Source organism: Phoca vitulina, unplaced genomic scaffold, assembly GCF_004348235.1.
Source record: "Phoca vitulina isolate PV1807 unplaced genomic scaffold, GSC_HSeal_1.0 scaffold21, whole genome shotgun sequence".
Classification (NCBI taxonomy): Eukaryota; Metazoa; Chordata; class Mammalia; order Carnivora; family Phocidae; genus Phoca; species Phoca vitulina.
In genome coordinates, this window is record NW_022589724.1 from 26196537 (window position 1) to 26221019 (window position 24483).

The following is a 24483-nucleotide window of genomic DNA, read 5'->3' on the forward strand; positions in this document are numbered from 1 at the left end:
CCCAAAAGGAAACCTCGTGATGATGCAGATTTTCAAGCGCCCGGCAGAACCTCTGACCAACAGTCGGAGAGCCATCAGTGTTTGCCATGATTATTATTGTAAATGATAAAATGTTTACAATGGTGGTCCCCAGGGGCTGGGATGATGATTGTTTTTTTTTTTTTTTTTTTTAAGATTATTTATTTATTTATTTGACAGAGAAAGACACAGCGAGAGAGGGAACACAAGCAGGGGGAGTGGGAGAGGGAGAAGCGGCTTTCCGCCGAGCAGGGAGCCCGACGCGGGACTCGATCCCAGGACCCTGGGATCATGACCTGAACTGAAGGCAGACACTTAACGACTGAGCCACCCAGGTGCCCCTGATGATTGTTTTTTATTTTTAAACATTTTGTGTATTTTCTGAATATGTTTTCAAAGGGAGAACATATGATTTTTACAGGTAGGAGGCAAAAGAGAGATCTATTTCCATCTTGAAAATATAAAGTTATCAACACTTGCAAGGGAGGGAGGGAAAGAAGGAAGGAAGGAAGGAAGGAGGGAAGGATAAGGAGGAAGGAAAGATCATCGCTTTTCTTTAGTAGGGAAAATGGTTGCTGAGGAGAGAGTTTGCTGGGTGCTCTCCTACCCAGCCACCAACTTGCGCTATGACCTTCGGCAACACTCTTCCCTGTCTTGTGCCTCAGTTTCCAAACCTGTACAATGAGAGTGATTTTGGGAAAACTAGAGGAGCTTGTCTGCATTTTTTTTTCAAAGGTTTTATTTACTTATATGAGAGAGAGAGAGTGCGTGAGCACAGAGGGAGAGGGAAAAGCAGACTCCCCGCCGAGCAGGGAGCCCGATGTGGGACTCCATCCCAGAGCCCTGGGATCATGGCCTGAGCCAAAGACAGACACTTAACCGACTGAGCCACCCAGGTGCCCCCAGGAGCTCGCCTTCAAATCATTCTTTTGGCCAGCAGGGCTGCCCCGAGTGCCAGCTACCTTCCCTGCTCCATGATGGGTACTGGGGCCACTGTGGTAAGTGGGACCAGCCCAGTCCCTGCTCTCAGGACATCAGAGCATCAGGGGAAGCCAGGCCAGGACTGTCCTGAAATGTTCAAACCTCAGCTGGAAATTCATGGTCTGTGTGATGTGGGCATGCCTGGGCCCTCCTGGGGCAGTGGGAACAGAGAGGGACTTGTTGCCTGGAGGCCGCCTCACCTCCTCCCCACTGTATTTCTTGGCCCACCCCCTCCCTCGCCTCCACCCTAGCTCCGTGCTTCAGAAGGCACCTCAGAGCCGGCCTGCCTCCCTTGCCTTCCGCTTTCAGGAGCAAGATTTGGCTGGAAATATCCTGGCGCCCCCGCCCACTCTTCTGGCTCGCCCCCAGGAGACCCACCTTCCAACTCCCTCCCTGCTGCATCGTTTGGTGGGGGCCCAGCCTGTGTTCTCAGCTTGCCCAGCAAGTTATGTTATTTATAATCATAATAGCTACCATTTCTTCAGGCATCAAGGTATGTGAGCCTCACAGCAACCCATTTTACTGATGTGGAAACTGAGGCTCGGAGAGGTATGGTCACTTGTCCACAGCCACACAGCTCCTGAGTGGCAGCTCTGACATTCAATGCCAGGCCTGTCTGAGCTCAGAGCCCGGGAAACAGGAGACTTGGAAGGAAGGCGGCTGCTGGGTGCGCGCCAGACTGAGCCCGCTGCTCGTTGGTGTTTGCATTCAACAGGACCTGGGAAGCAGGGTCCCTGAGCTCTGGCCCCAGATCTCAGGTCCTAGAGTAGAGTAGGGGAGGGTCACTTTGGGCCTTTGGTGTACTTCCTCCAGACCCCTCTGGGTAGGACAGTGCTGATTCAGACACGGAGCCTGTGGCCCTTGGGGTTCCCGAGAGGTGTTTAAGGTGTTTACTTCATCCTCCCTGTGCTTCAGGTTTGAAGGTTCCTCTGCAGATGGCAAGGCAAGGCCTCCTCGGGAAACCACCATCTGTCCAGAAGGAATAGGGAGAACTGGCATGCCGCCGCGCACCCCTCCCACATGGCTCCCGGGGCTGGTGGGCCCAGCACACTTTTCTCTGTCGTCCCTCAGCCTAAGCAGGAGCTAGGTGGGAGGTGCGGGGTGGCACTGGCTGGAGGCCAGACCGGGCTGAACCCCCACTTTAACAGAGCACCATGGGACAGTGTGTCCAGGTGGAAGGCAGGAGCTGTGGAGCTGTTCAGCCATGCTTGCTCCCTGGAGCGTTGCCTGAGCACCTACTATGGGCCAGGCCTAGGGTGAGCACGGGAATCCGGTAGGGAGTAAGGATCTCACAGTCCGGACGTGTGAACCAGCCAGTGCTCTTTGCTGCCTGCCCAGGCGTGGGGCCCTGGTCCCCTCTCCGCCACCTCTGCCGTCACAGCTCCCTGCACCTCTCTGGGCCTCTGTCCCCTCCTCTAGACAATGATGGAGGAATGACATGGTCTCTGAAAGCTTCTCCTCCTCAGGGTCTATCATTTGCCCCTAACCTTTCGTGGTCAGAATCCTGAGATCCGAGTCAGTGCCTGGAGGAGGTGGGCAGAGCGTTCTGTGGGATCTCACATTCCTTGCTGAAATTTGGGAACTCTCCTAGAGAGGGGGCTGAGAGCAGGCGGCACCCTGGGCAGCCCCATGGAGCTGCTGAGTGCCTCCTATGTACCAGGCCTGGGCTAAGCTTTTGCATGAAAAGCCTCCACGGACCTTCTTGCAGCCCACATGTGGTCGTGGATGATGCCCAGTTTCTTTTCTTTTTTTTTTTTTTTTAAGATTTTATTTATTTATTTGACAGAGAGAGAGAGAGAGAGAGGGAACACAAGCAGGGGGGAGTGGGAGAAGGAGAAGCAGGCTTCCCGAGGAGCAGGGAGCCCGATGCGGGACTCGATCCCAGGACCCTGGGATCATGACCTGAGCCGAAGGCAGACGCTTAATGACTGAGCCACCCAGGCACCCCTGATGCCCAGTTTCTATGATGCTGGTTTGCAGCTGAAGGTTTTGAGGCCCAGAGAGTGAGACCCAGACTGCCGAATGGCCAAGGTGGGATTTGAACCCAGGGCCTCTGCCTGGCATTGGCTCCTCACCACTAAGCTTGAAAGGGAATATGAAAGTGACATGGGGTTCATGTTTAAAATCCAGATTCCCTCTCCCTCACCCCTGCCCCACTCGCTCCTAACCCAGCATATCTGAGGAACATGCATTTTAACAAGCTGTGAGGGCCTCACTCTGAGAACCTGGGCCGGGACAGAGATGGGGCCTCTCCCCACCCAGGCACCCCCATCCCCACCCTGGCCCCAAGAGATCCTGGTCTGAGGAGGGGCTCTACTCCCACACATAGCCCTGCCCCTCTAATCTCTGCTTCCCATAAGCTTCTTGTCCTTTAAGTAGCCCTGGGGAGGCAGTGACTTGGAGAAGCCTGGCCCAGACCCCTGACCACACCTCCAGCTGGGGCCTGGGCTCCCCGTACCCTCTATACAGCACCCCATTGGCCTCCAACCTGCAGGTCTGCTGGGGCCAAGTGGGTCCATCTGTGCAGTGGGGCTGGGGCTCTCAGGGAAGAGCTCCAGGGAAGGTCCATGTCTCTGCGTGGGGGGCTTTCTGTGGGGAGTCCCATCCTTCCCAGCTCCTCCTGTAGTTTCCATGGCAACTACTGTTGCCATGGTATTGCTGGGTGAGGAGCTGGTGGGGGAAAGGGTGGACCCCAGGCCCCCATGCCCACCCCAGCCTCCCTGAGAACAGATGTCCTATATACACAGCCCTGGGGGTTTCCAAATACTAGAGAGTCACCCCCCAAAGGAGTGAGTAAAGGATGGGAGAGGTAGAGACAGGAGCCGCCTCCCCCCCTCCCCACCGCCTCGTTAATCCCCTCCTTCTCTGTGCTGCCTGGTGCCCCTCCGTTCCAGCACGTGTCACACTGCATTGCATTATGTTTACTTGTCTCTCTCTCCCACCACACTGTGAGCTCCTCCTCCGGGTAGGGAGCTGTCTGACTCATCATCTCGCATCCCCAGGGCCCAGCACAGGGCCTGGCACAGAGCAGCTGCTCCCAAATATGTCCTAGATGGAATTTAATTGAATTACATAAAAAGCCAAGTCTGGCTTTTTGGGTTGAAGGAGGAGCAGAGTTTGACAGGAAACTTCCTAGCCTCTGGGGCCCAACAGGCCCTTGGGGTTGAATCTGAGCTCTGCCATTCCCATCCGGGTGACCTTGGACAGGTCACTTCACGCCGAGCCTCAGTTGCTTCATCTGTAAAATGGTCATTTCCATGTCAGAGCCCTGTTTTGAGGGCCAGGGGAGTCAGTCAGCATTTACTAAGTGCCTCTTATGTGCTAAGCCTTGGGCTAGACAGTGGGATCCAGTGGTGGACAGATAGATGCTAGCCCTGCCCTTCTGAAGCTCAGTCTTGCAAAAATGAAAAGTGCTTGCCTAGCACCTGGAAATGATGAATAAATGCAGGATTTGTCATCCTTCTCCTTCCCCATAGAAGTAGCTGACTCCTCCCTATTTGCTTCTAATCTCCCCAGAGGAGGGGCAGGGCAGGAAGAGGTCTCCCCAGGGCCCCAGAGGAGGCCTTGAACCCAGGAGCTTGGGCCTACTCTGTTGTGCCTGGGACCCTCCCGGCCGGAAGGGGATGGGGGTGGTGCAGGAAGCTGCATGGTCCAGGTCAGGCTCTGGGCTGGGAGTAGGAGACCTGGGTTCTTCTCGGGCTCAGTCCAAGTCCTGTAGGAGCTTGAATGTCTTTTCCCCTTCTTGGGCCTCCATGTGCCTCTCCATGAATGAGGTGGCCAGCTGGATTCCTCTGGTCCCTCAAGCTGTAGCCTGCTCCCCGCTTTCCTGCATCCTGGGGATCCCATGACTGCAGTTCTGACAGCCTGGCCCCTGAAGAGACCTCCGCCCTCATGCTTGTGCTGGCCTGGGTGGGGCCGAGGGTGGGGGTGGATATGAGAAGAGCTGACAGGACAGAGAATCAGCACCCACAAGAGCTAGCCAAAAAGACAGCTGAGGTTGACATTGGCACAAGAAGATATCTGGGGTATAGACATCAGGTCTGGGGCAGTGACTCGGGGACCCCTCAGGTCCCATCCTTCAAAGACTGGGTCTGCAAGGGACTGAAGCGCATGGAGCTCTCACAGGAGAGTCAAACAGATCTGTGTCCAGAGTCTGCTCTGCTGGATACGGACCGCGCAGCCTGAACACCTCTGAGCCTCAGTCTCCTCATCCGCAAAATGGGGACAGTAACAGCACCTACCTCACAAGGCTATTGTGTGGAGTCCATGAGGTATTGCCCACAAAGAGCCTGGCGTGCAGTAGGCACTGAAGAAGCATGAATTTTTTCCCTTGCCTCCTCCTTCCCCCCACCCCTCCTCATCCTCAACCCCAGCCAGATGGGGCCCCCTGGGAAGGGGAAGTGAGACGCTGCCCTTCCCCCACAGCGGAAGGGAGGGGAGAAGGTGCAGCTCTGTTTCCTTGAGATCCACTTTGTGGCCACTGGACACTTGGGCACCCCGTGCCACAGTTGAATGGCAGTGATTGGGTTGGCCCATGGACTTCTTTTTGGCCCAGAACCAACACAGGGCATCCCTGAGAGAGATCTGGGGGTTATTGGTCTTGTCTGTTGGCAACTCACATGCATAAATCTGTGACCCAGGGTACTTGGGGGAGGTCTTTTCCACCTTTCTCGGCTGCCATGTCCCCTCAGTGACACGAAACCCTGGGGCTAAGGTGTGGTGGGCACTTTGGGAGAGCACTGGGGCTCCCCATGGCAGGACAGGTGCCCCCAGGACAGAGGGAGCCTATTCAGGCCTTGACCCTCTTCTCACTCCCAACTCATTGCAGGGACTTCTTACCCCGAGGGTCAGGCATCGTCACCCGACGCCCCCTGGTCCTGCAGCTGGTCAATGCCACCACAGGTACGTGCCCTCCTCCCCCAGCCCCCCCCCCCCCCCCCCCCGGCCTCTCCAGCCTCCCCACTCTATCCGCAAGGAGAGGTCCGGCCTAGCCGCTGAACTTGCTTGCTATGTGACTTTGGCCCTGGATTCCCCGTCTGGACAGTAGAGATAAAAATGCATAACGGGGACATGGCGTTGTTGTGGGGAGGGAGGAGAGAGAAGGCAGTGTTTGGGGGTGTTTGGGGTCTATTCCCAGTGGAAGATGGAACCCAGGCTTACCCCTCCACCGTTCCCCCCCCACTCCACCCCATTCTGGGGCAGAATATGCCGAATTCCTGCACTGCAAGGGGAAGAAATTCACCGACTTCGAGGAGGTGCGCCTGGAGATCGAGGCTGAGACAGACCGGATCACTGGCACTAACAAGGGCATCTCGCCGGTACCCATCAACCTCCGCGTCTACTCGCCGCACGGTGAGGAGACGTGGCCCCGCCCCGGGCCTCCTGGCCCCCTTGCTTAGCTCCGCCTCCACAGCGACCCTCTCCTCTGCCCATCCTACCCCCAAGCTCCATCCTGCCAGGACTCTGCCCACCTCTGGCCACGCCCCTAACGGGCCCCCGCTTTAGCCCCTCCTTTCCCTAATCCGTTCACCTGCCGCCAGCTCCCAAGCGGATCCTCTCTAACGGGCCCCCGTTCCTTAATCCGCCCGCCCACGGCCACGCCCCTTGCCTTGAGCCCGCCCTCTCGCCACCCTGTCCAGTGCTGAACCTGACACTGGTGGACCTGCCCGGAATGACCAAGGTCCCGGTGGGGGACCAACCTCCTGACATCGAGTTCCAGATCCGGGACATGCTTATGCAGTTCGTCACCAAAGAGAACTGCCTCATCCTGGCTGTGTCCCCGGCCAACTCCGACCTGGCCAACTCTGATGCTCTCAAGGTTGCCAAGGAGGTGGACCCCCAGGGTAGGTTCCTAAGTGCAGCAGAAGTGCAAGGCCCTGGGGCTCTTCTTTCAGTGCCAGGAGGAGCCACTCTGTGAAGAATAAAGGGAGCAGGCCGTGGGTGAAGGAGGGTGTGGGGAGGGAGATGGGCAGAGAGCAGGTGGCATTGGGAGTGCTGGTGGCCTTGGTGTGAGGGTGAGTACAGATGCAGACGACCCTCTCCTGCTGGCCCCCCAGGCCAGCGCACCATCGGGGTCATCACCAAGCTGGATCTGATGGACGAGGGCACAGATGCCCGTGACGTGCTGGAGAACAAGCTTCTCCCCCTGCGCAGAGGTAGGCAGGCTCCTCCCCTGACACGCTCCGCTGCCCCTCTCCTTCACCCCACCCCGAAGTCAGGGCTGCTTGCCCCTGACTTCACCCCCTTCCACAGGCTACATAGGGGTGGTGAACCGGAGCCAGAAGGACATCGATGGCAAGAAGGACATCACGGCCGCCTTGGCCGCTGAACGCAAGTTCTTCCTCTCCCACCCGTCCTACCGCCACTTGGCCGACCGCATGGGCACACCCTACCTGCAGAAGGTCCTCAACCAGGTAGGAGCTCAGGCCTGGGGAAAGCAGCATGAGGACAGAATCATTTAAATACGTTTTGTGAGGGTGGCCCACAGAGGCGTCCTCATTGTGTGTGTGATGATGGAAGGGAGGCAGGGGGGAAGGCAGTGTGGTGTAGGGGCAGAAATGGGGACTCTGGACACCATAGGCCTGACACTCCAGCTCTCTGAACCTCTGTTTTTGCATCTGTAAAATGGTGATGTTGGTGATAAAACAAGATCATCGTGCAGCTTCAGGGAGATACTGTGTATGGGGACCTAGTCAAAGCGAGCCCCCGAACTTGAAAATCACCCTACCGGAGGCCTAAACGCAGAGGGGACAAGGGGGCAGCCCTCCAGACATCCCCGTCCCAGACACATTTCATTTGGCCCTCATGGTGTCTAAAATTCAGCTAATTTCAGATAAAAATCTAGACTCTCTGTTTCTATTGAAAATTACGTGGGGTGCCTGGCTGGCTCAGTGGGTAGAACATGTACTCTTTTTTTTTTTTTTTTTTTTTTTTAAGATTTTATTTATTTATTTGACAGAGAGAGACACAGTGAGAGAGGAAACACAAGCAGGGAGACCTGAGCAGGAGAGGGAAAAGCAGGCTTCCCACTGAGCAGGGAGCCCGATGTGGGGCTCAATCCCAGGACCCTGGGATCATGACCAGAGCTGAAGGCAGACGCTTAAAGACAGCCACCCAGGCGCCCCAAGCATGTACTCTTGATCTCAGGGTTGTAAGTTTGAGCCCCACAGTGGGCGTAGAGATTACGTAAAAATAAAATCGAAGGAAGGAATGAAGGAAGGAAGGAAGGGAGGGAAAATTGCATTATTCACCCATGAATTCAGCTCATACACCTACTGTGTGCCAGGCCCCGGCCTCAGCAGCTTTGCTTCTCGTGGGCAGGGCAGTGGTGGGCACGATCATGGCTGCCTTCTACCTCTTTCAACCTCACCACATCCACAGGTCCCCTGGCATCCTGGCCCCTGCTTGGCCCTCTGGGCATCTGCGTTTGTGACCATGGCCTTAACCCCTGTCTCATTCTGCGCTCCCCCCACCCCCAGCAACTGACCAACCACATCCGGGACACACTGCCGGGCCTTCGGAACAAGCTGCAGAGCCAGCTGCTGTCCATAGAGAAGGAGGTGGAGGAGTACAAGAACTTCCGGCCTGATGACCCAGCCCGCAAGACCAAGGCCCTGCTGCAGTGAGACCCCCCCCAGCTCCTGACTCCCCAACACCCAGCAGCTCCTCAGCACAGGGCTCACCCAGGGCTCCCTGCACGAGGCAGCTGCAGCCCCCTCACGCCTTCCCACTATCTCTACCCCCCAGGATGGTCCAGCAGTTTGCCGTGGACTTTGAGAAGCGCATCGAGGGCTCAGGAGACCAGATCGACACCTACGAGCTGTCAGGGGGAGCTCGCATCAACCGGATCTTCCACGAGCGCTTCCCCTTTGAGCTAGTCAAGGTAGGGCAGTCTACCAAGGGGCGCGGGGGGGGGGCTTAGGACTACCCACCCACCCCCCCAGGACTTTCACGCATACCTTTGCTGACCTGGGGCCCAACCCTGGGAGTGGGGCATCTGTCTTGGCGTTCCAGGAGCAGGAAGGCCCTGACCAGCTGTCTCTTGCTCTCCTACACAGATGGAATTTGATGAGAAGGAGCTCCGAAAGGAGATCAGCTACGCCATCAAGAATATCCATGGCATTAGGCACGTATTGGGACCGGGGAAGGGGGCTGAGCCCTGGAAAGCAGAGGGTCTGGTACCAAGGCACAGGGAGTGATGAAGTGAGCTGCCCTCAGGAAGGACAAAGAGCCTTGGTCCCCAGTCCCCTCCACCCTTTCTGGCTCCCAGCTCAAATAGGCTTGAGCTGGGGGAGATGGACTGGAGGCCTGGGCCACCCCCTCCCTGCAACCTGCTGTCTTCCCTTGCTGTCCCTGGAAGCAGGGCCTGGAGGCTGGACCAGCTGGGCAGAGCCCAGGACATAGGTAGCTGGGGAAGCATCCTCTGGGCTTGGGCCCCCTGCCCATCGTCAGGATGGGACAGCCTCCCCAAGTCCTATCCAGGTAGCTGCACAAAGCTGCCAAACCACTGGGAAGGGCCTGGGATGGAGCATCTAGGTATTGGTCTGTGTCCTTTTAGGATGGGACAGGGCCTCTCAACCCTCCAGACCCTCCCATAGTCTCATTAGCCCCAAGTGGGTCCCATTCCACATCACTTCCCTCCTTCTAGCCAACCCCACGGCCTTTGGAACAGGAAGGGGGACTGGAAAAAAAGATGGTTCCTTAAAAGCTTAGCCCCCTTCAGGGACCCAGATCCACGCTGTTCATTCAACAAGAAAATTTAAAGCACCTGCCATGTGCCAGGCAGTGAATGAGACCAAAAGGTCCCTGCGTTTATACAGGTTCAATTCCAAGGTTTGGCATGGAAATTACAGACTGATAACTGCATTGGCCATGACACAGGAAAAAAAAAAAAATCTCTTCTGGTCTTAAAATAAAATGTTTTATTCCCAGAAAGCCTCTTAAAGAGAACCCAGTTTGGCAGTTTTCATACCATGTCTGGCCATAGCACCTTTTCTATGAACAGAATCTTCAGAGGAAGCAGGACATACACGACAATTACAAGCAGACCTTGTCTTGCCTCAAAGAGCGTCAATGGAAAGTCCTTCGTTAGAATCCCTCCTGCCCGTTTTACAGATGAGATGAGGACACTGGCGCCCAGAGAGGGGGAGTGGGAGGACCCCAAGGGCAGAGTTCAGGGGGTCGGGCGGGGCCCTGGCCTGACACTCCTGGCAGGAGCTGGCCTATGACACTGTGCCCTTCTCCCGCTCCGGGCGTTCAGAACGGGGCTCTTTACCCCAGACATGGCCTTTGAGACCATTGTGAAAAAGCAGGTGAAGAAGATCCGAGAACCGTGTCTCAAGTGTGTGGACATGGTTATCTCGGAGCTAATCAGCACGGTTAGACAATGCGCCAAGAAGGTAACCCGGTGGCCCGGGCCAGCCCCCCCACCTCTGCCCCCATCCTGCACTGCTGCCAGGCGATCCTTTCCCCACGCCCCCCACCGCCTCCTCGGTAGCATGTACAGACCTCAGCGGGGTGGGAAGGCAGGCCACCACAGACTAAGACGGGGGGTCTCTCTGAGGGGGCCTTACCCACCCCCTGGCCCCCAGGCGCAGGGATTAGACATTGATAAGACCGGTGTGATGGTGGCTATTCATCCTGAGAGCCCACCAAGAGCTCCCCCAGCTCAGGGAGAATAGGCCTGGAGGGACCCTGAGCCCCCTCCCAGCTTTGGGGGGTCCCCTTTGGGGGCTCCAGGGAAGGGTCACGGGGACACCTTGGCCCTGCAGACAGGTGAGATACAGGGCCTTCTTGGGTGCTGCTCTGGGGGTCTGGATGGCTAGAGGGGTACAAAGGACCCAGGTCTAGCAGGTACCCTGACTCCCCACTGTCTTTCATTCTCACCCCAATCTCACTCAGGACTCTCACTCAGGACCCTGCCCTTCCCTTCCATCCACATCCAACCTTCCAGGGACAGAGTCCTTTTCCATCTGTTACATCATCTGAGCTTCACAGAACCTCCCAAGGAGGGCAGGGCAGGGAGGAGGGCACCCATGTCATAGCAGGAAAACTGAGGCTTGGGAGATCAAGTGGCTTGTCCAAGGTCATATAAGCTAGCAGGTGGCAGAGCTGCTACTCGAAGCCAAGGCTTTGGGCTCCAAATCCAGTACTTGTTTGATAACACCCCCAGCCTCCCTTCCTTGCCTCTCCCCACTGCTGCCCTGGCCCCTCTCTACCACCACTTCCACTCTTTCTGTCTTTCCTCTTCTCTCTTTCTGTCTTTCCCAGCTGAATTCCTCCAGACCCTTTTGGAGGAGAGGCAAAGGATGCCCCTTGAGGAGAAAGGGAAGGGCAGGAGTAGAACCAGGAGCTGGAGAGTGGAGGTCAGGCAGCTACACTGCAACTCCAGGAGGCATCATCTGCACCATGGTTTATGCAAATGGAGCCCCCTGGAGTTGGGCAGTGCACAGCCTGGGCAGCTGGATGCAGCAATCCTGGTGGAGGTAGGGAATCGTGCCAGGCTTTGGAGTCAGGATGAAGTGAATGCAGGAGGTGTTGGCAAACCTTGAATTGAACAGAATGGGTGGGTGGAGTCCTGGCCTGGGTCAGCCCCTTAGGAGGACCCAAAGGCTGTGACAAAGATAGCATTGGAAAAGACAGAGAGGGCCGGCTCAGTATAGCTGAGGAGTGGGGGGGCCAAGCCCTGGGCAGAGGATCTGAACTCAGTAAGGGGCCTTGTACAGAGCAGAGGCTTGGTCCCTCAGAAGCCCCCCACCCCGTACCCCACAGAGCCCTGGGGGATACTTGGCAGCACCCCGGGTGGCGGCAGGGAGGGCCGGTCCCACACTCACATTGTCTTCTGTTCTCTTCTCTTTCTCTGTGTCGGTGTCTCTCTCTCTTCCCCCATGCCTGTGCCATCCTCCACTCCTGAATCCTGGCTCTGCTTGGCTTTCACTCCCCTCCTTTTCCCCACCTGCCCACGGCTGTTCCTCCTCCTGTCCCCTCCTCCTCCCCGGGTGCAGGACGGGCCTCTTCACACCTGACCTCGCTTTTGAAGCCACAGTGAAAAAGCAGGTGCAGAAGCTCAAAGAGCCCAGTATCAAGTGTGTGGATATGGTAGTCAGTGAGCTCACGGCCACCATCAGAAAGTGTAGCGAAAAGGTATGACGGCCGCTAGGGCGGGGCTGGGCCTGGCCGTCCCTTCCTCATGGCCATGGACTCCCGTGGGCAGAACCATCTGCTGAGCAGGCCTGACAGCCTCTCGGCCACCCACGTGGACCCAGACGCCTGTGCTGGCCGGGTGATTCTGGGCCGTTAGGTTTCGTGTCAGCTTATAACCCTGGGTCTGCTTACACTTATGATCCTTTTAGGCCCCCATCTCTGCTAGAAGACTTTGCTTCAACCCAAGCATCCTCAGCGGCCCCTTTTTACCAACAAGAATTACAATGGTGACGATGATGAGAAGGGGATGACTGATACTTGTTGAGCACTTATCATGTGCCATGCACTGAGCTAAGTGCTCATCTTTGTTAACTGACTTAAGCCTCCCAACGACCCTAAGAAGTGGGTCGTGTTATCCCCATTTTACAAATGAATAAACCGAGTCTCAGAAAAGAAGAGCAGAGTGGGATTCAGATTCAGGGAAGCTGAAGAAATAGATCTGGGATCCAGGCCTCCTGGGGTGGGGGAAGCTATCCCAGTTCCTCAAAACCAATTTGCCTAAAAGCATATTGGATTACTTACTTTATGGTAATCCGTATGCATTCGACAGGGTCAGCCTCTTTTGGGTCTGTGACCTTTTAAATGCCTTCTTCCTATTTGTCTACTTTTGGGCATTCTGAGGATTTTTAGCCAGATCTTCTGAAGGCAGTTCTTTCCAGGGGAGTTCATGAGAATCAGGTGCCTGGGGGAGCCTTTCCAGGATTCAAATGCCCCTGCCCAGCAAGCTGAATCAGAATCTCAGGGAGAGCCCAGCCTTGCCTGTACTTGAAAAGCTCCCTATGCTGGGCGGTGGGGGCACTTCTGCCCCAACTTCATGTTGCAAATAAGTTTCACGGGTTTCCTGGCTCGTGCATAATTAGTCACGTGCGCCCCTTTCCTTATCCTGTCTCACTTTGCCCACTTTTGTGCCTAATGTGGACAGTAAGCAAATTAGCATCCACTCCAGGCCAGTTCCAAGTGGAATAAAATCTGGGCTGGACTCCCCATTGCATAGTATTTACCATGACATCTGAGTCACGGTCCCACTGCACCGTGAATACTCAGCAACACAATCTTACTTTTGTTAAACTTTAAAAAACACCGAGTTTATCTTAAGCTGCCTCAAATCTCTACAGAAGAAGACAAGATATAACTAAATTTTTTTAAACTTCAGCTTTTCGTTATAAAACTAATACCTTCTCAATTTTAAACATTTAGGAAATGCCAAAGCTTAAAAAGAAGGCAACAACCTTCCCTTTCCAGGGAGCCACTACTGAGATTTTTGTACGTTTCTTGCAAGTATACTCCTTTAAAAGAAAAACTGAAACTATCAGTATTGATTTTGTTCTGATTGTACATGATTGTTACAAAAATATTCGAACAGCACAGAGAAAGCAAGTCCCTATAATCGTACAACCCTAAAAATAAGGACTATTAGCTTCCTAACTAATTACAAATATATGCCAGTTTTAACCTAAATGGGATCATATTATACACGCTGATTCCAGAACTCTTTTTTACTGAGCAGTGTATAATGGAAACTTGTACATAACTACAAGATCTACCCTTGAACTGCTGAATCATATTCCTCTGTAGAAGTGTGCCATGATCTATATATTCAATATCCTATTGACATTTCGATTGTTTCAAACTTTTTTTTTCTTTTACAAACAGTGCCGCAGTGACCATCCTTACAGATGTATTTATAGTACGTATCCTATTGTTTCTTTAGGGCAAATTTCTAGACAGACAATGGCCAGTCAGTGTATATGAACATTCACAATTTTGGTAACTTCCTCACTTCTCCAACATTGCCCTCCAAAAAGTTTTTACCAATTTATTCCTCCAAATCTTTTTTTTTCTTGTCTTTTTTTTCCTAAGGTTTATTTATTTATTTTGAGTGGGGGGAGGGGCAGAGGGAGAGAGAGAAAAAAAATCCCAAGCAGACGCCCTGCTGAGTGCAGAGCCCAACGGGGCTCAATCTCATGACCCTGAGACCATGACCTGAGCCGAAAGCACGAGTTGGACGCTTAACTGACTGAGCCACCTGGGTACCCCCTCCAAATCTTTTTTCTGTACATAGGTTTATTTACCCTGTTAGGTAGCACACTGTGAATATATTAGCATTCTGCTTTTTCTTTTAGTAACACAGATTTTGGGGAGGTATGTTACATAGTCTACATAAACCTTTTTTAGTGGTTGCATAATATTCTACTAAACAGATTTATCATGGTTTACGTAACAGTTTTTCTATTGGTGAACATTTCTTTTTTATTTATTTTTTTAAGATTTATTTATTTATTTTAGAGAGAGAGAGACCACAAGCGGGAGGGGCAGAGGGAGAGAAAGAATCTCAAGCAGACTCCATGCTCAGCGCGGAGCCCGATGTGAGGTTCGAGCTCACAACCCTGAGATCAGGACCTGAGCCAAAACCAAGAGTTGAACACTTAACCCACTGCGCCACCCAGGCCATTTAAGTTGTCTCCAGTTTTTCAGTATTATAAATAATCTGGCAATGAACATCTTTTTAGTTTTTTTGTTTTTAAGTAATCTCTACACCCAACATGGGGCTTGAACTCATCACCCTGAGATCAAGAGTCACACACTCTACCAACTGAGCCAGCCAAGTACCCCTGAACACCTTTGCCTATACAAATGTTTTTCTTTCTCTAGGAATTTTTTCCTTAGGATAGATTCCTAGAAAACTGATTACTAGAATCAAACATTTAAAAACTGTGAAACAGTCTGCTGAATTGCATTCCAAAGGAAAGCAGTAATTATTGTAAATGGTAAGATTTTGGAAGCAACCCAGATATTCTTCAAGAGGGGATCGATTATGTGAAGTATCATGCAGTCAATGGCAGACTATAGCTATTAAAAAGGCAAGGCATATTTATTTGCATTCACATGTCCCTCCACAATGTATTGTGGGAAAAAAAGCAGGTTTCAGAAGATAATATAGTATTGGGGGGGAGGAAATAATATATGTAAATAAGAAAATTCCAAAGGCATAGTCCTCAAATTGCTAACCATTATGTTAAGAGAGTGCAAGAAAAATAGGAATTTTTCCATCTCTACTTTGCAAATTTTAGTCTTACAGTGAGTCTGTAGATTTTTGTCAGCAGGAATATTGATAAAAACTTTAAAAAGGAAAGCTTATAAATTATTTCTAAAAAATAATGTTGCCTTTTGATGTATTTAATGAGTAGTAATTTTTTTTCTTTACATGGCAAAATTCACCCATCTTCTTTATTTTTTTTTTCCCCAAGTCTTCTAAAGTTAGCAAGGCACCCCTGCCAGAGGCTTCTAAATAGTCAATTCTAACTCTTCCCAGGCCTGCTGGATTACAACTTTCCTCTCTGGATGAAATCTGGAGTTTAATGTCGCCCATGGGATGTACTGCTCAATCCTCCCAAGGACCCTAAGAGGGAAAGTGCTGTTACTGGCCCATTTTCCACATGGAGAAACCGAGGCTCGGAGAGGTTGCAGTCACTTTCCTAAGGAGAGTCGGCAGAGCAGGGGCTGGCTTTGAAACAAGTCATGTGGCTCCCGGGCCTGCGTCCTTGGCCACTCACTCATGGTCTCCAAGCTGACCGCCCCACTCAGCCAAGGACTGAGAAAGAAATGTTCCATTTTAAAAACTGGCTAAAAGTCCTGGAAAGGCTCAGAGACAGCCAGAATGGAAAAAGATGCTCAAAGGGAACAGAACTTCTCAAAGAGGTTGAGGCTGCCCTGTCATGTATGACACGTGGAAAACTTGACAAATGTAACATCCAGGTGGTTAGTGGGAGAATTGGTCATGCTCTTTGGCAAATTGCTCCCCCTTCCCTCCTTGCCCCCCTCCCCCCCCCCCACAGCCCTGCCCTGGGAGGAAGCACTTGGGACCACCTCAGAGGAGGCCTCAGAGGAGGTGACTCAGTCCCAAATCTCTACCCCAGGTTGGAGACTTCAAGGAGCAGTGGAGCCCCTCCTTGGGCCTCATGGGGTAGCGGGTCCACCAGGCCCGTCTAGCCAGTGTTTGTTTGGAAGCCCCGGTCTCAGGCTACCTCTCCCCCAGGTCCCCTGTGCTTGGCCACATCAGCCACACCTTGGCATATCCATGGGATGGTCGGGGGGGTGGGGGTGGGCCTCACGTCTCTCACGTCTACCTCTCCTGGGCATCCAGGGTGCCACTTTCTTCCCCGTCCTCCTGCCTCTCCCCATGCCCCCTGCCCCATCTCCCTGGCCTCCATCTTGCCCTCAGGATCACTACCTGTGACCCAGGCACGCTAACCTGCAGGTCTCTTCCCACATAGGGGGATTCACCTGAGGGGCCTGACCCAGGCATGGGAAGAGGGACAGGACTGGTTCAAGATTTGCCCGACCTGGGTCCCACATGACCACCAAGTGGGGAGGGCAGGCCAGCAGGACTCGAAGTTCCTGTGGGTGGGCTCCCCATCGTCAGCTCAGCGAGGCCCCCTCCCCGAGGAGGAGCTGGTTCATGAGCCAGAGGGGCTGGTGTCCACTCACCCTGGCAAGGAGGGCGAAGACATCCATTCTTCATTCATTCTCTCATTCCTTCAACCTGCCCTCTCTGAGCTGAAGCCGTGTGCCTGGCCTGCCCCTGTCCTCAGGGCAATGACAATCCAGTTGTGGGGGCGGGCACAGAGAGGCCCCTAACCCAGCTCTTGGGGGTGGTCAGGGCAGGCTTCCTGGAGGAGGTGGCATCCAACAGTCCTGCAGGAGAATGAAGCAATGTGGGCTTTGTCCAGAGCCCGGCTGAGATGAGGGCAGAGTTCACAGGCAGAAGGAGGAGGGTTTATAGTAACTCACCCTTCTGCCTCAGTTGATAAAAACTGGAGGAAAATGGGTACTGGTGAGCTCCCACCCCAAAGGAGTGGGGTAGAGACAAGTTGGCTGGGCAGATGCTGCTGGGGATGATGGTGCCAGGCCGGGGCATGCAAAGGGAGGCAAAACTGGGTGGATTCTACCAAGAAGGCCCGGGGCCCAGCCAGGCCCCCGCGGGGTACTGCTCATGCTGCTGGCACCCCACTCCGCATGCCCCCCACCCCGTGCCCTCGCATGCCTTGCCTGGGGCTCCTGCATGTCCTGTATGTGCCTGCTGGTTTCCCCCTGCCCCCTCCCTCAGCCTGACTCAGGAGGCCGACTGGCACCTCGGGCCCTGCCCTCCCCAGATTCTTCCTGGATAGGAATCTCGAGGCTGTTGTCTGCCTGATTCCCCACCTGACTGTCCCTCCAAGCCTTTGGGAGGACAAGGGGTAGCCCTGCGGGTCAGCGAAAGCTCTGGGAGCTAACGGCCCCCCAAACGGAGGCCTCCATCGAACAGTCTGTTTCCAAGATGGCTGCTACCAAGGGGGCGGGGCAGGCTGAGCCCCGGGGCATTTCTGCCCATGGGCACTGCCCTCCCCCCGAAGTTGACCTAGTAGGCCAGTGAAGAGGGCCTGGAGCCGGAAAGACCCTTGAATTGCCATTTGGAACCCACACTTGGGGGAAAGGGTGGCCGTGGCTTGGTGCCTTCAGCTTCCTGGGACCCAGGCCTCTCTTCCCCTCATCTCGGGCCTTCTGTGTGTCCTGCCACCCCGTGCCCCTGGATCCCTGGATTCTGGTGGGGTGGGGGTGCTCCCCGCCCGTGCCCCCTGTGTACGTGGCTCTCTCCCCTCCCGCCCCTCCTCAGCTCCAGCAGTACCCCCGGCTGCGGGAGGAGATGGAGCGCATCGTGACCACCCACATCCGGGAGCGCGAGGGTCGCACCAAGGAGCAGGTGAGCCGCAGCACGCTGCTTCCCCCCTGCCCCCTCCCCCCTCCCCCCTCCCCCGCCTTCCCATTTTGCATCTTGCCTCAGGCTCCCTCACACCTTCTCGCCTCATACTCTCTGCTTCTCTAACTTTTTTATTGTGGTCAAATATATATAACATACATTTTGCCATTTTCACCACCTTTCGGTGTGTGGTTCAGTGGCGTGAAGCCCATTCACACTGTTGTGTGACCATCACCCCCATCCGTCTCTCCAGAACCTTTTCATCTTCCCCAAACGAAGCTCTGTGCCATTAAACAGTGACTCCCCAGCCCCTGCCTCCCCCCAGCCCCTGGCAACCACCATTCTCCTTTGTGTTTCTGTGAATTTAACAACTCTAGGGATCTCATATACCTGGAAGCTTACAGCAATTGTCCTTTTGTGTCTGGCTTATTTCACTTGCATAATTTTCTCAAGGTCCATCTATACCAGGTGTGAGAATTCCCTTCCTTTTTTTAAAAAAAATACTTAAATTCAATTAACTAACGTATAGTATATTGTTAGTTTCAGAGGTAGAGGTCAGCGATTCATCAGTCTTATATAACACCCAGTGCTCGTTACATCACGTGCCCTCCTAATGCCCATCGCCCAGTGACCCCACCCCCCATCCCCTCCCCTCCAGCAACCCTCAGTTTGTTTCCTATGATTAAGAGTCACTTATGGTTTGTCTCCCTCTCTGATTTCTTCTTGTTTTATTTTTCCCTCCCTTCCCCTATGCTCTTCTGTTTTGTTTCTTAAATTCCACACAAGTGAAATCATGATAATTGTCTTTCTCTGATTGACTTATTTTGCTTAGCATAATACCCTCTAGTTCCATCCACCTTGTTGCAAATGGCAAGATTTCATTTTTTGATGGCTGAGTAGTATTCCATTGTATGTATGTATATATATATATATATGGTATATATATATACCATATCTTCTTTATCCATTCATCTGTTGTTGGACATCTGGGCTCTTTCTATAGTTTGGCTATTGTGGACATTGCTGCTATAAACATTGGGGTGCAGGTGCCCCTTCTGAATTCCCTTCCTTTTTAAGGAATATCCGAATGATACTCCATTGCCTGTATAGACTTTTATTTAGTCATTTATCAGATATTCATTTATTCATTCACAAACATAGTCACTGAATGCCGCCTCTGAGCTGGGAGGAGCAGAGAGGAACAGGCCCCTTCTTGGGCCCGCACAAGGCTTATAGGCGAGTCCTCCTTACTTGTCCATCTCTCTGTCATCCTTCTGTCTGTACCCACCCCCGGCTCCCAATTCCTAGCCTCCATATTCACACGCCCCTTCTCCATGATGATGCTGTCCCCCAATCATTCACATCTTTGTTTCGATGTTGTGTTTTTGAAACCTCATTGATCTCTTCAATTACAAAAGTGATAAATAATAAAATATTCCATCATTATAGAAGTAATTAAATTACAAGTAAAGTGTTCCTTCATTCACTCCCTACCGCCAGTTCCTCCCACAAAATAACTGTTATTAACAGTTTGGTGTGTTCCCTTCCAGGCCCAAGCATTTTTTTTAAGATCTTACTTATTGGGGCGCCTGGGTGGCTCAGTCGGTTAAGCGTCTGCCTTCTGCTCGGGTCATGATCTCGGGGTCCTGCGATCGATCGAGCCCCACATTGGAGTCTGTTCAGCGGGGAATCTGCTTCTCCCTCTGCCCCTCCCCCACCACTCGCACTCTCTCTCTCAAATAAATAAGATCTTTTAAAAAAAGAGAGAGAGCGAGACCACAAGTGAAGGGAGGGGCACAGGGAGAGGGACAAACAGACTCCCCGCTCAGTGGGGAGCCAGACGTGGGGCTCCATCCCAGGACCCTGGGATCATGACCTGAGCTGAAGGCAGCCACTTAACCAACTGAGCCACCCAGACGCCCCTAGGCATTTTTTCCCTAGACATATACACATTCCAGATTCCATCTTAATCTTCAATAACCACAGTCCTGCTGTGTGTCTTGCCTTTTTTCTCTAAAGATAATTGTAGAAGCTAACATCTGTTGAGCACCCATTACATGTGAGACGTGTGATCTGCCTCATTTCATTGTGCCTTCACCACTCCTAGGAGGCAGACACACTTCATCTGTGGCACTTGAGGCTCAGTGAGCACAGGCTTATTACAGGGAGCAGTGAGGCTTGGGTCTAAACCTGGCAGTGTGCATCAGTAACGTTCCTCTGGTCATGACTCAGTTAAGAATCTCATCACTCTTCCTCATTTGCAAAGGGGATCTTCCAGTGCCAGAACCTAGAAATTGTCCTCATTCTTTTCAATAGCTGTAGAGTGCTTTATTGTTCAGAGGAGGCCATATTTATTTCACCTTCTGATGGCCATTGGCTTGTTTCCAATTTTTCTCCATTACAAACTACACCACACTGAACACCCTGGTATACATATATCTTTGCTCACTTGGTGAGTTTCTCTAAGAGACATATATATAATTCTAGAAGTGAATATATGCATTTTAATATTGTTAAATGTTGCCAAATTACCCTCCAAGAAAGTGATCCTAATTTGTACTTCCACCAACAATATATGAGAATCCATCTTCCCGCAGTTGGGCCCACACTGGTCATTACCAATATTTATTATTAATTTGATGGATTATAAAAGGATCTCATTGTTTTAACTTAGATTTCTTTATTAATGAGGGTGAGCATTTTTACATAGCCTTGTTGATCATATGCATTTCCTCTGTGAATTGCCCATTCATGTTCTCTGGCTATTTTGATTTGCTTGTCTGTCTTTCACTTACTGACTTGTAGGAACTCTTTGTTTATTATGGATACTATTATTGATGCACTGATTGATTTATTATGGGTTCTATATGTGCTATAAGTATGTTTCTTCCAGCCTTTCATGCATTTTAAAACCCTGCCATATTTTTTCCACTTGCCTGCTGACCTGTGTATCCTCGAAGGTCATGCTTCTCATCGATATTGAGCTGGCTTACATGAATACCAATCATGAGGACTTCATAGGCTTTGCCAAGTGAGTGCTCCCTAGGCAGAGAAGGTGACACCTCCTGTGAGTGTGTGTGTGTGGGGGTGTAGGACCCAGGCCTGCTGGGTTAACCCTCTGGGTCTGGTGCCCACTGAGCAGTGGCATTGAAGCTAGGCCTCTTGAGAGAAGAAATTCTGAGACTCTTCCCTCTTTCCCTATTAGTGCTCAGCAGAGGAGCAACCAGATGAACAAGAAGAAGGCTTCAGGGAACCAGGTGAGTGAACCCCAGTGCCCCAGCCGGAGGGATGGAGGGTGCCGGATGGATGCCAAGCTCTGAGAGCCCCCTCCCCCGAGGGGAAGGGTCCCACGGGGGCCAGGGATCCTGTCAGCTGCCAGCCACAAGCCTCCCACTCTGCCTCAGTAACCCTCTCTCCTCTCTCCCGATGCTTCTCGTGGTTGCTATGGTTACCTCTTTGCAGGATGAGATTCTGGTGAGTACCAGGACTGGGGCTCTTGGCTTATGTAGTGAAGGGGAGGAGGGGGCCCATTTGTAGCGGGATGCAAAGGGGGCAAAAGGGCACTCTTTGGCTTGAGCTGCTTGCACACACCAGCACATGGGTGTCCACACGTGCTCTCAGTCCAGAGGCAAGGCCTAGCCATTCACAGAGTCCCATCAAGCTGTCCATCAGCGCACATGAGCTTAGCATCTACTTCAGGCAGAGGTAGACCACGCGGGCTGGGTGGGTGAGAATGGCTGGGAGGGGCCTGGCACTCAGTAGGTGCTCCTCAAATATCTGTTGGATGGATAGATGGATGGATGGATGGATGGATGGATGGTTGGATGGTAGCGATCTCTACCAGAGAGTTGAGTAAAGAGATGAGTGAGTGTCAAGAGACAAGTCCCTCCTCGCCCATTCTGTCCTTCAGATCTCTGATGAAACACCACTTCTCCTCCCGACCTGTACACACAAGTCATAGCCCAGAGTTTTCCAGAGGCCGTAGTTTCTTTGTAACAATCTAGGTGTTTGTGTGATTATTGGCTTCATACCTATTTCCTTCTCAAACCCCATGAGGGGAAGGGCTGGGTCTCTCTTGTCCATCAGCAAATTCTCAGCCCTACAGCCCAGTGCCTGGCACTCAGTAGGTGCTCAAGAGAACAAAGACATTAATGAGTGTAATATCCCAGGGCAATTTGGTTCAGCAAACACTCGGTGGTGCCTACACTGGGCTGGCCCTAGACAGGAGTCAGACTCCGGTCCTGACCCCTGGAGACCTGAGCCTGCAGTCAGGACCCAGGCAGGGTGGGAGTTGGAGGGGCAGGCAGTTCCTGGTGCAGAGGCTGTGGAAGGGGGTTTGGCAGAGTGGGGGGTGGCCAAGGGAGGACGAAGGCTGCCAGTCGGGGCAGGGGGTAGCGGGAAAAGGTCTGCTCATCAGTTCCTGGGGCGTGGAGTGCCAGGTCCTGGCATTTGGACTCAGTTCCAAAGACAGTGACAAGACACTGAGGGGATCCTCACTGGACCTGGACAGGGTGGGAGAGGGACCATGGGGCACCTGGCTATCGTGTTTCTGTGAATGGTGAAGGCAGCTACTCAGCTCCTGATCCACTATGTTACTTGGGTTCTCTGCAAGGTTCTGGGGGAAGCCAGAGGGTCAAGGAGGGCACTGGGGTGGGGGGTGGTTCGAGGGCCTCAGAAGCAGGCCTGACCGCAGAGGGCTTTCCCCAGGCTCCTTGGCTCTTCTCTGGATGCTCAGAGGAGCCAGGGAGGTCAGGGCTGGGGGAGGGAGCTCTTTCTGAATGGCCCACCACGGGGGTCTAGTTAGTGGCCTTGCCCTTGGAGTAGAATCTACAGGCCTGTCTGTGGTGATGGCTCAGGATGCTCTTGGGGACAGCTGCATCCTGCTGTGAAAACAGACCTTTGCCTGTTACTCTGGGCTCCCCAGGGAAGAAGGGGCCTGTTCAATTCACGCTCAACCCTTCACCCCGCTCCCACTTCCTACCAGCCCACTCCTGTCCAGGCCCTGGGGCCAAAGACCCTTAGAACCCTACTGCCCTAACATTCATGTGTTCATGCCACAAATATTTATTGATTACTTACTGTCTGCCAAGCACACTGCAAGGTGCTGGGATATACCAGTGAACAAGAGAGTTCATAATTTAGCAAGACAGGCTGCCATCAGCAGATAATCTTCCCTCGCTCTCTCTCTGTCTGTCACACACACACACACACACACACACACACACACACACACACTCACATAAATACACACACACACAATTTTGAAATCTCAGCCTTTGTCATAGAAGAAGACTTAAAGGAGTGATAAAAGACTATAAGACGATGATGGGGGTCCTGACTTATCCTGGGGGCCAGGGAGGGCCTGCCTCAGAATGGGACTTCTGAGCTGATACCCAGAGGGTGAGGAGGAATTTGGCAGACAGACAGGAGGGAAGTGCTTTCTAGGCAGAGAGAGCAGCGGCACATACAGTCCTTGAGGTCAGAAACAAGTCTTAGAATAAGGTGGATCTTAAGCTGCAAAGACATTCAGAATTGTCTTGCCCAGTTGGCCCCCTAAACTCTGCTTGCACACTTTTAGCAGTGGGGAGCTCATCCCCTACCACGGCTACCAGTCCTCTCCTCAGATGGCTCTGACTGTCAGATAAACAGGCTGTTTATCCTGAGCTGACCTCTGCCTTCCTCCATCTTCCAGTCTATTCACTTGTGGTTCAAACCACAGCAGGTCTGGCCCGCACCCTCCCTGCCCGGCCAGACCTCCAAGAGCTAGAGGAGGGGTGGGCTTTTGAGTGCCTCTCTCTGCCTACCCCATCCTCCACAGGGAGTCCTGGCCTCTTCCCACTGACCTCCCGCCCTCTCACCCTCCAGGTCATCCGGAAGGGCTGGCTGACCATCAACAATATTGGCATCATGAAGGGGGGCTCCAAGGAGTACTGGTTTGTGCTGACCGCTGAGAATCTGTCCTGGTACAAGGATGACGAGGTGAGTAACGGGCCGCTGGTCATCAAGGGGTTTGGCTGGTGGCCAGAGTCAGGCTCAGACACTACCACGGGCTTGGAGTAGACCAGGCCACCCAACAAATAGGGCTTTTCTTAAATCCCATCAAAGACCCTTGGGTGGAAGTGGGCTGCAAGGATCAGAGGCAGGCAATCCCGGGAGCTCATCCAGGCTGGACAGAGAAGGTGGCATGGCAGGAGTGGGGAGCCTGGGGCCGAACGCCCTGGAGAGGGTGGGCAGGGGTGTTGGGCGCCCCTCCCTGACCCCGCCAGCCCTGTGGCCTTCCTGTTTTCCGGCTCCAGGGTGTGCCGCCTCCCCCGTGGCCCCCACAGGCCTATGACACACACATATCCAGCTGCCAGACACCCTGTTAACCCCTGCACCCCAGTCCCCCAGACCCCAGCGATGCAAGGGAGGCGCCCCAGGTGCCTCCAGGCCGAGGGGCCGGGAGTGATGGGGTCCTGCAGAGGCTCCACACTAAACCCCTCCCTGCCCGCAGGGGCACGCAGAACCCCTGCTACCTCCCTCCCTCGCTGCCGGTCTCCTTTAAG

The 24483-nt window shown here is 53.2% G+C and overlaps 1 protein-coding gene across 10 annotated transcripts in view; it reads left to right on the forward strand.

Moving 5' to 3' along the window:
• The window catches only part of DNM1 (dynamin 1), a 43942-nt gene that overhangs the window by 8242 nt on the left and 11217 nt on the right, over nucleotides 1-24483 (forward strand). For 6 of the 10 annotated variants that reach the window (XR_004301118.1, XM_032418201.1, XM_032418200.1 and 3 more), the window contains exons 2-15: nucleotides 5828-5901; nucleotides 6202-6351; nucleotides 6639-6842; nucleotides 7056-7154; nucleotides 7252-7412; nucleotides 8478-8620; nucleotides 8746-8881; nucleotides 9057-9124; nucleotides 12003-12141; nucleotides 17855-17941; nucleotides 20899-20969; nucleotides 21144-21195; nucleotides 21401-21412; nucleotides 23804-23917. Coding sequence is in view for 9 of the 10 variants with exons in the window: in XM_032418201.1 (XP_032274092.1) it covers nucleotides 5828-5901; nucleotides 6202-6351; nucleotides 6639-6842; nucleotides 7056-7154; nucleotides 7252-7412; nucleotides 8478-8620; nucleotides 8746-8881; nucleotides 9057-9124; nucleotides 12003-12141; nucleotides 17855-17941; nucleotides 20899-20969; nucleotides 21144-21195; nucleotides 21401-21412; nucleotides 23804-23917 (1510 nt within the window). In the remaining variant the exon portion in view is untranslated. Of the gene's footprint in view, nucleotides 1-5827; nucleotides 5902-6201; nucleotides 6352-6638; nucleotides 6843-7055; nucleotides 7155-7251; nucleotides 7413-8477; nucleotides 8621-8745; nucleotides 8882-9056; nucleotides 9125-10258; nucleotides 10398-12002; nucleotides 12142-17854; nucleotides 17942-20898; nucleotides 20970-21143; nucleotides 21196-21400; nucleotides 21413-23803; nucleotides 23918-24483 lie in introns of all 10 variants that reach the window. The other 4 variants (XM_032418205.1, XM_032418204.1, XM_032418198.1 and 1 more) reach the window with 1 other exon arrangement.